We start from the raw sequence: 13417 nt of genomic DNA, 5'->3' as shown, positions 1-13417 counted from the left end.
TATAAGTTAAGTGCCTGTCAATCAAAAGGAAGGATCCTTTTAGCAGAACGATAGGTTAAGTACCTGTCAATCAATTTGCCCCAGAGTGCATACATGTCCCTGATGTAGGCAACCTGCACTAACAAACTGCACCAGCATCCCTGTTGCCCTCCTCCTGCCAGAGAGGTAAGGAACACGGTCACTGCGGGGTTAACAGAAATTAGAGTGGGGAATGTTTTATCATATGTCTTCCAATGCTGACAACTCATGAGTGTGCACATCTAGGACTGGTCACCTGCTGTATTATGAATATCAAATGGATGTATCATGGATTCATGAATGCGTGTTATAGAGACAGTCATCTCCAAATGTGGTCCATCTTTGTAGCAAGTAACATGAAATAAAATTAAGGCTGTTTTAATACGATGCAGTGAGTAAAGGAAAAACGACATTGACAACATTTACTAAGCGTTACATTGATTGTGTCGCGAATGGCCTTGCCTCAGTGGTACCACTGGTTCTCAGCAGATCACCGAAGTTAAGTGCTGTTGGGCTGGGCTAGCACTTGGATAGGTATCCATCTGGTCTGCCAAGCACTGTTGGCAAGTGGGGTGCACTCAGCCCTTGTGAGGCAAACTGAGGAGTCACTTGACTGAAAAGTAGCGTCTCAGAAACTGATATACGGCCAGGAGAGTGGTGTGCTGACCACTTGCCCCTCCATATCTGTATCCAGTGACGCCTATTGGCTGAGGATGACACGGCGACCGTTTGGTACAGCTGGGCCTTCATGGCGTGTTCGAGAGGAGTTACTTTGATTGTATCTCATATTGAAGTTAGCACACTAATTTATGCAGGTTACCAATTAACAGTGAGATCGGTAGGGGAAGGTGTGGTAGAGTGGCCACAATGAGAAAGGCCACCATTGCAAGCTTTCTGCCCTGAACAGTGTTGCTGCCTGCCATGGAGTGGTCAGACTAATTCTGATACATGTAGCCATCACTGTCAGTGAGACTGAGAGTGGAAGCTAATTCTGTTATTTTTTATTAAAAACCATATTTGTTTTTGTGGTCAACGGCCTTGCCGCAGTGGATACACCCGTTCCCGTGAGATCACCGAAGCTAAGCGCTGTTGGGCGTGGCCAGCACTTGGATGGGTGACCATCCAGACGCCATGCGCTGTTGCCATTTTTCGGGGTGCACTCAGCCTCGTGATACCAATTGAGGAGCTACTCGACCGACTAGTAGCGGCTTCGGTCAAGAATACCATCATAACGACCGGGAGAGCGGTGTGCTGATCCCACACCCCTCCCAACCGCATCCTCCTCTGAGGATGACACGGCGGTCGGATGGTCCCGGTAGGCCACTCGTGGCCTGAAAATGGAGTATTAAAAATTTATTTTTGAGTCGTCTGATGTAAGATGAACCGCTCAGTGTAGCCGTGTGGTCTAAGGTGCCTTGCCACAGTTCACCCGGCTCCCCCATCGGAGGTTTTGAGTCCTCCCTCAGGCGCGCGTGTGTGTGTGTGTGTGTGTGTGTGTGTGTGTTTGTGTCGTCCTTAGCATAAGTTAGATTAAGTAGTGTGTGTAAGCCTAGGGACTGATCACCTCAGCATTTTGGGCCCATAGGAACTTACCACAAATTTTCAAAATTTCGAAATGTAAGATAAGTCATTTATACCATTCTTGTTACTTCACTTGTATGGAAAGCAATAACGTGTTACAATCATTATTTAAACAACGTCTTCTGGCCTAGAAATGTAGTTCCTTGTTATTTATTTGAGTCTGATAGTTTATTCTGTGGATCACTAATGAAGGCATGGCGCCCAGTTGGGAAAAGTAACCATACTACTTGTCGGGAAAAGTAGCCAAGATATTCACCCTAATAAGTGTAAGTTACTTCCAAAACACATGCAGAACACAACGGATAAAACTGACTTCCTAAACCCTTGGCAACAGTATCTGCTTAGATACTGTCACTGTGTAAACCTTCTGAAAAATGTATGCAGTTCCAACATATTATTTTCTCTTTCACTTTAAAATGCTTGGTGTGTCACCTTATAATTGTAGATTCATATTGTGTTAGTGCTAGGCTTCTGTCAGTGACCGTGCTTTGGTGAACGTTGAGTTTCTCTTCGAGTGGCCACTTTACCCCACCCCGTCCCTCGCCTAACTATGCCACACGAGGTGGCGCCCTACAGAGTCACTGTTGGCTCTCAGGCGAAGAACTCTGACGACCATTGATCTAGATTCACCAGCTGAAATGTTCTGTTAGCTACATGGTAGCTAGTAATGATTGCTATAAAGTTTTTCGACAAGAAATACGACTCAATATATCCAGAGGTATAAATTGTGATTCGAAGCGAGAAGGTCTAGTAAACATGGGCTCCAAAACGTATACCTCAAGAGCTATGAGTACTCCATCTTCGATGCTGTGAAACAAATCTCTTCTACTACAACCTCTTTGCTTTTCATATTTTGGGAGGTGGTAGGGCGGATCAAAAGAAGAAAAAAAGAGTGCAGTAAACATGTGCTCTAAATTGCAAAACTTAGAGAGTTATGAGCATTTGTTCAGCAGAACAGATGTGTTTCACAGTAGAAAAGAAAAACCACAGCTCACACATGGCAAGGTATGCGCTTTAGATCCCATGACTGCTGGACATTTTTTCCTCACGCCTCTCAAAATATAGAAAGCAAAGAAGACTTTAGGGAACAAGAGACATGTTCATCAGTGTCTAAGATAAAGAAGTGCTCCATAGCACTTGAGATATGCATTTTACTGTAGTACTGGTTGTCACGCACATAGAATATCGCCCCACTTGTGAGTGTAGCGGTTGTAAAAGGGTCGTTATTCGGCTTCCGCGGTGCGTCTGAAACGTTTCTGTGGTGTCACCGCCAGACACCACACTTGCTAGGTGGTAGCTTAAATCGGCCGCGGTCCATTTAGTATATGTCGGACCCGCGTGTCGCCACTGTGTGATCGCAGACCGAGCGCCACCACAAGGCAGGTCTCGAGATACGGGCTAGCACTCGGCCCAGTTGTACGGACGACATTGCTAGCGACTACATGGACGAAGCATCGCTCATTTGCCGAGAGACAGTTAGAATAGCCTTCAGCTAAGTCAATGGCTACGACCTACCAAGGCGCCATTAGCCTTACATAGTTTGATAGTTATCGTATGAAATGTCTCATCAAGAATGCTGTATTCACACAAGGAATAAAAGTTAAGTATTTGAGGAGCTGCATACTTTTCTTATTAGCATTCACTACACATCCTGTTCCAGAATTCACGCCCGTCTGCGTTAGATAGCGTGCATTTCGGCCTCCTCTATCTACAAGGTGTTGGCACATTTGCCAACACATCAGTTTCCAGGTCCAAATATAGAAATCCTGGACTTGACGTTCTAGTATAGGCGGATATTTCGCCACAAAATCCTGATTACCTGGTTAAAAAAGAAATAGAGTCAGTTGGATATTTTCAATATGTTACTGATAATGAATTACTGTCATGTTTTTTGCGAGATCGATCTTAAATATGCTTAAACTATAGCTTGGAAATTACAATAGCAAATAAGTGCTCAGACGTCTGCATTGCTCAGTCTTCTTCATAAGATAATCTTCTTTCGAAATAACTATAAGAAATAAAGAACTATCTATTTTTCTGGGACGGTAAACGAAAAGCTATTCAATAATTTCGTTATTTCAGTTACACGTATAATGAAATAAGAAAAATCTGAATTTAGCTATTAATATTTTTCTTTTTCGTGGAAATCATTTCATGGAACTCTTGACAGGATAGTTTCAAATTACACGACATCAACAGCATACGATTTATTGCTTTTCTCTCTCCCCTGGGCATTTATGAAAGAGAACACTCATTCGACGTTGGCATAGTGAATGACGTGGAATGTCAAAGCAATATTCCGCCAATTTAAATAATTTCGTATAAAAATTGTTTATTACACAGCGATTTGAAATAAGTTGTCTATTTATACAGCCTTTTAGTTTGAATATGTTTCGTGAAATTTTATCACTGATCAGCGAATTTATTGGTTTCCAAGTTGACATTTATAGTCTCTGCTGTTTGTTCCCAGATTGGAACATCAGCTAACGGAATCCACTAAAAAGCTTTAATTCGCTGCTAAATTCAGATGTCCAGCCCTAAAAGTTAACCCATGCAGTGTCGACGCCGCGGCTGCAGAACGTAAATTACGTTAGTCTTACCATGGAAGTTATGTATTTTTCATGAGCGTCGACGACTCGTTACTGGTGTTGTATTTGAGAAGTGATAATTCTGAAATCGTGTGTCGTGTCTCGAGAAAAACAACCACCCACCTCGTGGTGGTTATGGTACAGGACAAGTAACGTGGACTGGGTTAAGTCTGTGTACCATTCTAAGTGAAAGAGTGACACACAATCGGTCTGACTAAACGTCACGAGCGCAGGCAGGTACTTTTCTTTTGGGTATCGTACCGCTATGTCATGAAATAGTCGCATATGCCCGTTAAAACCACTGGTACCAGAGTAATATTTATTGCAGGAACTGTGTCTGCCTCTTAACTTATGACAGCGTATCTGAAGAGTCAATATTTAATTACGTCGATCGTACGATAATACGAGCGTTGGAACTTGAACAGTGGCAACTATTTATTTACAGCTCGTAAACGAGTTCAAAATTTTACTGACCTCCAAGTAGTCACCAGCATTGTGCATAACCCGTTGCCAGCGATGTGGAAGTCGTAGGATACTCTTAGCAGTGCCACTTGTGTTGACAGTTCGAGCGGCGCGGTCTATTGTCCGACGAATTTGTAGCAGTTCTGAAACGAATGCTGTGAAGTGATCCCTTGAGTTTAGAAATCGAGTTGAACTCACGAGGTGTTAAGCCAGGGGAGTGCAGTAGGTGGTATAGCACTTAGCAGCTCCAAATCAGTAACAGCTTGCGCTGTATGTGCTTGAGCATTGTCTTGCAAAATGATGGTCAGGTTCTGCAGAAAGTGCCATCACTTCTGTCTCTATGCAGTTCAGTTTTGGAACACAACCTATGACCAGCTATTTTGTACGGGCTATAAATAAATAGTTGCCACTATTGAAGATCCAACCCTCATATCATTTATGAACAGCACAGCCCAAATTCCTGATGGGACCTACGCAACATAATTAATATGTGACACATGTTCTGCTCACTATGGCAGCCCCTTCCGCATTGTCAGAGCCTTAAGCGAGGAACAGCACGCAGCTGAGGTGGCAACACTGTAGCGCCGCACGACAGGTGCCTCATAAACAAACAGTGCCAGTGTTGAGGTGTGGCACGGCACAGCACCCTGACCTGGTGTCGTCGAGCAGCTGGTGCAACGCGTCGCTCAGCGACTCGCGGCTGAGGTCCTGGTAGAGCAGCTTGAGGCCGTGGCCCGCAGCGACCACGCGGTCCGCGTTGAGGAACTGGTCGGCGAACATGGGCATGCACAGCATGGGCACCCCTGCCGCCACCGCCTCCTGTGTGCCCATCAGCCCCGAGTGCGTGATGAACACGCGCACGTTCGGATGGTCTGCAACCGAAAAGATTATTTTACCAGGTATTATTTGCAATCATAGCCCCTGTATCTCTATCAATCTCTTGTTTCAAACCAGGTAAGCAAATTATGTGTAAATTTATAGCACATAAGAATTTTTAAAATTTCCTGAGAGATTAAAAGTGCGTCCCAGAAGAGGACTCGAACCTCGGACATGTTCCTTTTTGCAGGTAGTACTGTTACTAGCTGAGCTATTCAGGCTCGACTAATGGCTGCAGTCCTGCCAGTACCTGCATCCTCTTTACAAACTTTACAGAAGCTCTGCTGCATAAAGTGTCGGACTAGTACTCCTGACAGATAGGATGTCACGGAGAATTGGCTCAGCTGCAGAGTCGGTGTCTTTCCCAGAATCAGTCTTTCCAGTGCAGTGCGCCCTGTCCTGAAGTTCCCTGGTTACAGTGAAGCTGTGTGGAGGACCACGTCTCAGATCCATGATGTTGCCTTTCGTGGGCAATGCTGCCAGCAACTCAGACACCCAGGTGCGGCCAGGGACCTACCCTTACATCATTAATTCCACCAGGTCATCTTTTGTACATATCTAGGAGCGTTAGGAAGGAGATTACTGACGAAAGTGAAATTGTGAGGTTGAGTCGTTAGTCTTCTCTAGGTCTCCAGTCAGGCTCACAAAAACCGAGGATCGAGGTAGAGTTCTGGTCCAGCATAGAGTTTTAATTCTTTGAGAAATTTCAGAACAGCATACACTCTGCTGCAGAATCAAAGTGTCGTTTTCACCCATTTCAGCTGAATTATGTAATCACTGCTAATGTAACACATGGTAGAGAAACCGTTTTCCTAATACAAAAGACAACAAAATTCTTGAGGATTTTGTGTATGGAAATGTAGTGATGTCTTAAAACAGAATGTCATCTATAAACCGTCGGAAGACGGATTATACCGGATAGCCAAAATGAAACTAGCCTATGAAAGTGGAACCAGACAGCATGATGAATATTATGCAGTGGTTCTTCGCTGTAATAGTGGCCTGGTGCTCTAGTGTACCAGATCGACTCAGTGGTTACATCGGATGGTCACATCATCTTTACTTGTGTGCAGCGTAGTCAATGTTTACAAGGTACCTGGTATCTGTGCCATCTCGCTTCCTGTCTATTAAACAGCTTTATTACACTTTCATAAGTGTGTAAAACAGCATAAACAACAGTGGAAATCTATACCTGGTAGACTGGTAGAACAATGTGAAGCTGGAATTCCCCAAAGGCAATGATCAGCCAACAGCTCTTGTAATTCAGAAATGGGTAACTACCTCTATGAAACTAACAAGAGACCAGATAGGCATTGTGCAACTTAATACTAATGAGTCGACGTACTATTTCAAATTTTAACATAGTGTACAAACCTGCAATCCGGGAGTGTACTGGTAACTTTGAGTTAGCAGTAGCAGCAGGCTCTGTCTCTAAGTTTACCATTACTCCAGTCGATGCCAATTTGACAAGTGGCCGCGAGACTATCGGGATTCGACCATCGATCATGGAAACGTGTCGGCTCTTCGTGGGAATCACATTTTTGCTATACAAGGTCGATGGTAATCTCCTCATACACCGTCGCCGAGATAAACGGTGGCTCGAAACGTACAGCGTGCCATAGATACAGGATGGTGGGAGCAGTGTTTTGCTTTGGGAGACATTCTCCTCTGCGCTTGCACGGAACCTGTGGTAGTAATCGAAGACATGCTGACAGCTGCGAACCACTCGCATCCCTTCATGCTTGATGTCTTGCTGGACGGCGATTCCCCATCTTTCATCAGTACAATCGTCCACGTCTCGGGGCTAGGACTGTGCTACAGTGCGTTATAGTGAACCCACGTTGATGTCGCGGCGACCAAATTCTCCTGATGTAAATCCTATGTAACCCATCTCGGTCGTCGGTCACCACCACCGCGTAGGCAAATCAGTGGCCCATTATTTACGCGCCACATAAGTGCACAAACAGACCAACAAATTGTCAGATCCCTGATAGGCAGTTGTAGTGATTAATTTCGTTCCAAAGACGGAAAAACAAGCTATTAAGCAGGTAGATATAATGTTTTGGCTCATCAGTGTATGAAGAAGAGGTGCACGTGGGACAACTGAGTGAGACTGTGTTGGGTGAGACTGCTACAATGGATACATTGTACTACTATTTTTGTTATAGAGAAGTGATGCAGCCAGAAAGAAAGGAGCAAGTCTAGAGGTGTAAGGCTCGATGGATAGGGCTACCATTGTAGAAAGATACCAGTGTTGCGATACAACATAGTGTGATGACTTTCACGTGGAATCCAGCGTGTTCCTGAGATGGTGGAAAAGAACGAGAGAAAGCGGAAAACTTAGGAGGGGCCGTTTGGGGATGTCCCAGGTAGTTCAAGCCTGGCCTGAAAAATACGGTGTGAAACTTGAAAATGGAGTCGACACTCGATGGCCCCTACCCTCTCAGAGAACAGAGAGGGCAGCGCAGTCCCACTGATTTCATGTAGGCTACTAACGCACTATAAACATGAACACCTGTGGTTGTGCCCTATTAACTCCAAACTTGCATGGACCACTAACAGAGGGTTGAGAAGACAATTGAGCCGTGGGCGACTCGTGTTCATGCCATTTATTGTTTGTCATCTTCTATTACGGTACTGCCGCCTCGTTTTCTTATTCCATTTACTGGCGTCACTAACTCCCTGCCTTACTTGCCCGTGAGTGGCAGCAGTAGTGCTTATTGATAAGTGCGCTATCGTACCATCTCTGGATCGACCGATAGTGTTTCTGGGTGGTCGTGTCTGGAAGTCAGCTGGAGACGGACCAGCAGTGCAGCCGGGGCAGGGAACAGCAGTCGGGGAGGAAGCAGCGTCGGGCACCGAGTGCCAGTGTGGTGCGGACAGCCAGTAAGTACTTGCCGACCGCTGGCGACGCACATGTACCATCCGACCGAAGACGACTGGAGCGGCAACGGCCGTTGGTTGGTCGTTCGGTCGGTCATCTCATCGGCCGACCTGTACTGATCTTTTGACCGTTTCCGGGTTTTAGGCAGTTGGTCAGTTGGGACAGACCAGCGAGGAAGTCTCGGCGGCGCGAGTCAGGCTGGAGCCACTGGCGGTGTGCATCCACGGTTGGAGTTCTGAGGCGCCTCTTGCGAGGGTTACGAAGTTCGTCGCCCACCGATCCTGGACACTAAAGTTGAGTGCTCACTTAACCTACTATCAAGCCTCAACTGCTGTCACATCTTTTCGTTTGATCCTGGTTGTCGCTTTCTGCGAGATTCCTGCGAGCAACAATGTGTGTGCATTGAAGTCAGCTAGAATTGCAGCCGACCTGCCTGTGTGGAGTTTAACTTATTTAATTCATTCCTTAACTAATGACGTGTACCAGCAGTATCTTCTGACTTGTCGCCGTTGACGTTTTGATTAGCTGCCCTGGTCGTTGACGTAGTTTTCGGAGGTGTATTTTCCTCGTCGTGTTGATGCTGTCCAGCACGGCGTGTAGTTCGACAGCTGAGGTGTTGTTGGTAGTTTTGGGTGTTTATTCTGACTTGATTGGACTGGGCACCAATATTCAGAACATTGTGCTATCTTGTTGTCGTTTTCTGGTCGAGTGTAGCGGAACTGATCTTGTTGGTTGATTCGTCAGTTGACGGTCGATTTGGTTGCCTTCCGATTAAGAGGTTGTCGGTCTGGCTACCTGTCTCACCTAAACGTGCGTTAGTGTTACCTTCCCAGGCCGATCCTTGCAACCTCCTGAGTGTCGCTACTTGTGTTTTGCACAGTGATTTCTGTTTTAGTCTTAAGTACTGTGTGTGGCCTTCAGCGGAGTTTTAGGTTAATAAAATTGCGAGGCTTTTCTTCTTAGGTCTCAAGCCACAAAAAAAAAAATTGTTTCTTGTATGGTATGTGGCCTTCAGCAAAGTTTCAGCCTTTCAAAATTAAAATTGAAAGTTCCTTGTGCCTAGGCCTTAAACTGTAAATTTGTTTCAAGTTGGTATGTGGCCTTCAGCAGAGTTTTCAGCCTTTTCAAATCAAAAGTTGAAAAATTTGGTCTAAGCCTTAAGCCGTAAGAAATAATTTCTAGTTTGTACGTGGCCTTCAGCCGAGTTTTCTATGTCTGGGCTTTAAGCCGTGGGATTGTTTGGGTTGTGTATGTGGCCTTCAGCCGAGATTTATGTGAAGCAGTTTAGGACAAAGCCTTTAGCCTAATTTAGTTGAAATTTAGAAGCTCTTCCCTTTAAGCCTTAAGTTGTAAAATTGTTTTCTGCATGCCGAGTGGCCTTCAGCCGAGTTTTAATCTCTCTTACATTAAAAAGTCAAAATCCTTGTCTTGCCCTTAAGTGATAAGACTGCTATTCTTTAGTATGAGGCCTTCAGCCGAGTTTTACACGAAATACTTTGAGATAAGGCATTCAGCCTTTTTAAACTGAAAGCTCTTCTTCCTGCGTCTTAAGCTGTTAAATTGTTTTGTTGATATGCGGCCTTCAGCCGAGTTTTCAGCCTATTTAGATTAAACATTGAAAATCTTTGTCTCGACTTTAAGCCGTAACACTGTTTTTGATTAATGTGAGGCCTTCAGCCGAGTTCTATGTGAAAAATTTGAGCTAAGGCTTTCAGCCTAATTATATTGAAAATTAAAAAAAAAATTCTAAAGAAGTGAAGCCTCCAGAAGAACTCCCGTACCTCAATTCCTTGATTAGGCCTTGTGCCTTGGTTTTCGATGTGGCCTTTAGCCGATCTAAATTAAATCAAAGGAGGTCTTTCGTCAAAACCTTGAGAGTTTTTGATTCTTCCTTGTGTAATTGTTTTAAGAAATGAAGTTTATATGTTACTGCAGCTGACAGAAACTTATTTTGGCCCTTTCCACAATTATAACGTCATCCGCTCTGTCCTGCTAGCCCAGGGATTTCAAATGTTTCGTGGACAGAGTAGCAGAGACGTGCTGACGGCAAAACCCGCGAGATTATGTGACTTACTAAATGAGTCTTGTGTTATTATGAGCCGGCCGAAGTGACCGAGCGGTTCTAGGCGCTACAGTCTGGAACTGCGCGACCGCTACGGTCGCAGGTTCGAATCCTGGCTCGGGCATGGATGTGTGTGATGTCTTTAGGTTAGTTAGGTTTAAGTAGTTCTAAGTTCTAGGGGACTGAATGAGTATTGAGATCGGTTAATAAACAAGGTAAACCTACTAGGATGGTGTCAGTTCAGATAATTTGCGGCAAAGTCGTGGAGGGTGGCCGTATAGTCCTTCCAAGCTGTACAACGTGTTGAACGTTTGGTGTCAGCGCCTGGCGGCAGTGGTTGTGCCGATGATACATAGTGTTATGCGTAGGGCCCTTCTGTCACGCCTCATCATAGTGCATGTTGTTCCTCATCCCAGATACTCTGTGTGTTTGCAACGACCGTAAATCTTTGGTGTAGGAACACTGGAGAACGCAGTGCTCTTTCTTTTTATGTAACTAGCAGAATGGTGCAATGGTTGAGGCACTGGACATTCGTTCTCGAGCAGAGGATGTGAGGTATCACGTGTAGCCGCGATTCGCGTAACAGGATTGTTCCAGGCACCACAGCAATCCCCAGCCCGTGACCACTGCTGGCAGCGGCCGTGATTTGTTTCCTGTGTGCGTGGCGGGATGGGCGCTCTCTACCTGACCTCCCACCTCCCCTCTCACACACACTTCGATTAAATACTGCAGAGAAGCTACATCGGCATCTGTGCAGGAGGCTACAGACAGTATAACGCTATGTTATGTTTCAGGTCGCGATCGAGAAAAACAGGACTCTCTCACCTCCCAAACACTAGGAGATGGCATCAGTGGTACGTCCATTTCATTGCATAGTGGTTCGTTCACTAAATATGTAAGGTAAGATCGTGTGGGAGAAGAGTGTCCCCCCAACCAGTTCCATGCCCCTTCATGAATTCCACAGAGGAATAATTTAGGATTCATTATCAGTGGCTTATGCTGAATGATCTGGCGCCTGAAAACGTCCCAGATGTGTCCCACTGGGTTCATATCAGGAAAATTTGGTGGAAAAGACTAGGGAGGTTCTGTATCAAGCTCTTCAAACCACTGTAGCACAATTCTGGCACTGTGAGGTCGGACAGTTATGCTGCTAGAAAATGCCTTTGCTATCGGGAAAATCATGAAGCATGAATAGGCGCACGTGATATGCAATAATATTCACGTAGTACACAGCTGTTATGGTACCTTCGATTAGCATCACACATCCCATGGAAGCCTAGATAAATGTCCCCCAGGCAATGTCTGTGGAGTGCCACATGTTTTGAGGACCCAATTGCCTGGATACTGGCGTATACACATACGACCACCGACCTGGTGGAACAAAACACGTGCTTCATTTCTCCATTGATCTACAGTCCAATATCAATGATTCCATGCCCACTGCAATCGTTACTGACGATGTTGTTAGGTCAACACGGAAAAAATGTAAGTGTCGTCTGCTGTGGAGCCCCATGTTAAACAATGCACGCTGGATGGTGTGCTCCAAAGCAGGTACACCAGCACTGCATTGTGTGGTCAGATCTGCCACACGTCGACGCACATCCTGCTTTGTGAAGGGGCAAACCTCCGACCCCTATACTCTGTGATGGGGTGTGGATGTCCTACATCTCGTCCTCTACTCACGGTTTTAACGTCTTTCAACTACTTTCCAAGGGCACCCACTACAGCAGGACACGAATGCCCACCACCTCTTGAGATATTCGTTCCACAGTACCAGGTCATAAGAATCTTTCGTTTGTCAAAGACGCTTATGTCAGTAGATTTCCTCTTTTACAGCCCATACCGTCGCTAGAATGATTCTCCACACATCTCGGTTACTTCACTCCAGGTTTCTAGCCTAGTTAGTGGGTGGTGAACGATTTCACCATGCGATACTGCCTGTTTTTCTATTATAGTCACGTACTGACTTTCATTCGTCTCTTCTCCGTTTATGTCCATTTATTCTCACGTCACATGCCCACTAGGCCAGCAGATGGCACAGAACCTCGCAGCGAGTGGTGGTCGTAGTGTTTTGGCTGAAGTGTGTAGTGTTACCTCGCACTGCAGAAAGACGACAAGTAGCGGAGCAGAGAGACAGCTTCTAAGCCAGTCGAGGCAAGCACACTCACTGAGCACGTCGTTCTGCGGCAGCCAGCGGCGCGCCAACACGTTTGGCGGCAGCTCAGGCAGTCTGTCGGGGTCGGCCCTCCACAGGACGCGCTGCTGCAGCCGCGAGAAGACGTCCAGCACGGCCCGCAGCTTGTGCGGCGAGAACGTGTCCGGCCGCACCATCGTGCCCAGGCTGAAGTACACCACGCCCTGGGGGCTGCCGTCCAGCCATGCTCCCAGCTCCTGGAAACACGTCACCCTGTACACAACTGCTTAGTCGACGTCTGCCAGGTAATATATGTTGTTTATATGTCAAGCAGAGTGTATGTGTGTTCGTGTGGGATCTCCTCCGAAACCTATGGATCGATTTCAACGAAAATGGGCATATAAAAAGCAGGCCTTGTAAATATCATCACTGTTTGGTTTATAGCAATCTAGCCCCAACAGGAGGAGTGATACCTGAAAAAAACGTGTTTTCCCAGCCTCTGGCTTATGCCCTGCACAACAGGAATGTTTCATGGAAACAGTATTGACCTACCAAATCAACTTGCTTTGCAGGGCAGCCTATATGTCAGGGGCAAGAAACAGTTTTCCAGGCTCTAGTTTGGATAGAGGAGGGGACAGAAAAGTGAAGTGAAGGGAAATGGACAGAGACAGGGGAGGAGGGGGCATACTTGAGGTAGCAGGTAGGTCTAGGAGGGTAGTGGACAAGTGGAAAAGGAAGATAGGCAGGGGTGGTGGAGAGGGGGAGGAGGAAATGGTCAGAGGGAGGGAAAGGAAGGTATGGCGAGAGAGGGA

The 13417-nt window shown here is 45.9% G+C and overlaps 1 protein-coding gene and 1 pseudogene across 3 annotated transcripts in view; one reads left to right on the top strand and one right to left on the bottom strand.

Moving 5' to 3' along the window:
* LOC126484515 (UDP-glycosyltransferase UGT5-like) overlaps positions 1-13417 on the bottom strand; it is a 155346-nt gene that overhangs the window by 22387 nt on the left and 119542 nt on the right. For all 3 annotated transcript variants that reach the window (XM_050108061.1, XM_050108063.1, XM_050108062.1), the window contains exons 5-6: positions 12640-12862; positions 5302-5521 (exon numbers count right to left, since the gene is read on the bottom strand). In XM_050108061.1, coding sequence (XP_049964018.1) covers positions 5302-5521; positions 12640-12862 — 443 coding nt within the window. The remainder of the gene's footprint in view (positions 1-5301; positions 5522-12639; positions 12863-13417) is intronic.
* On the top strand, positions 1047-1163 carry LOC126485181 (5S ribosomal RNA; annotated as a pseudogene).

This window comes from Schistocerca serialis, chromosome 6 (genome assembly GCF_023864345.2).
Source record: "Schistocerca serialis cubense isolate TAMUIC-IGC-003099 chromosome 6, iqSchSeri2.2, whole genome shotgun sequence".
Classification (NCBI taxonomy): domain Eukaryota; kingdom Metazoa; phylum Arthropoda; class Insecta; order Orthoptera; family Acrididae; genus Schistocerca; species Schistocerca serialis.
Note: the sequence above shows the minus strand (reverse complement) of the source record. Positions and strands in the feature narration are given on the sequence as shown.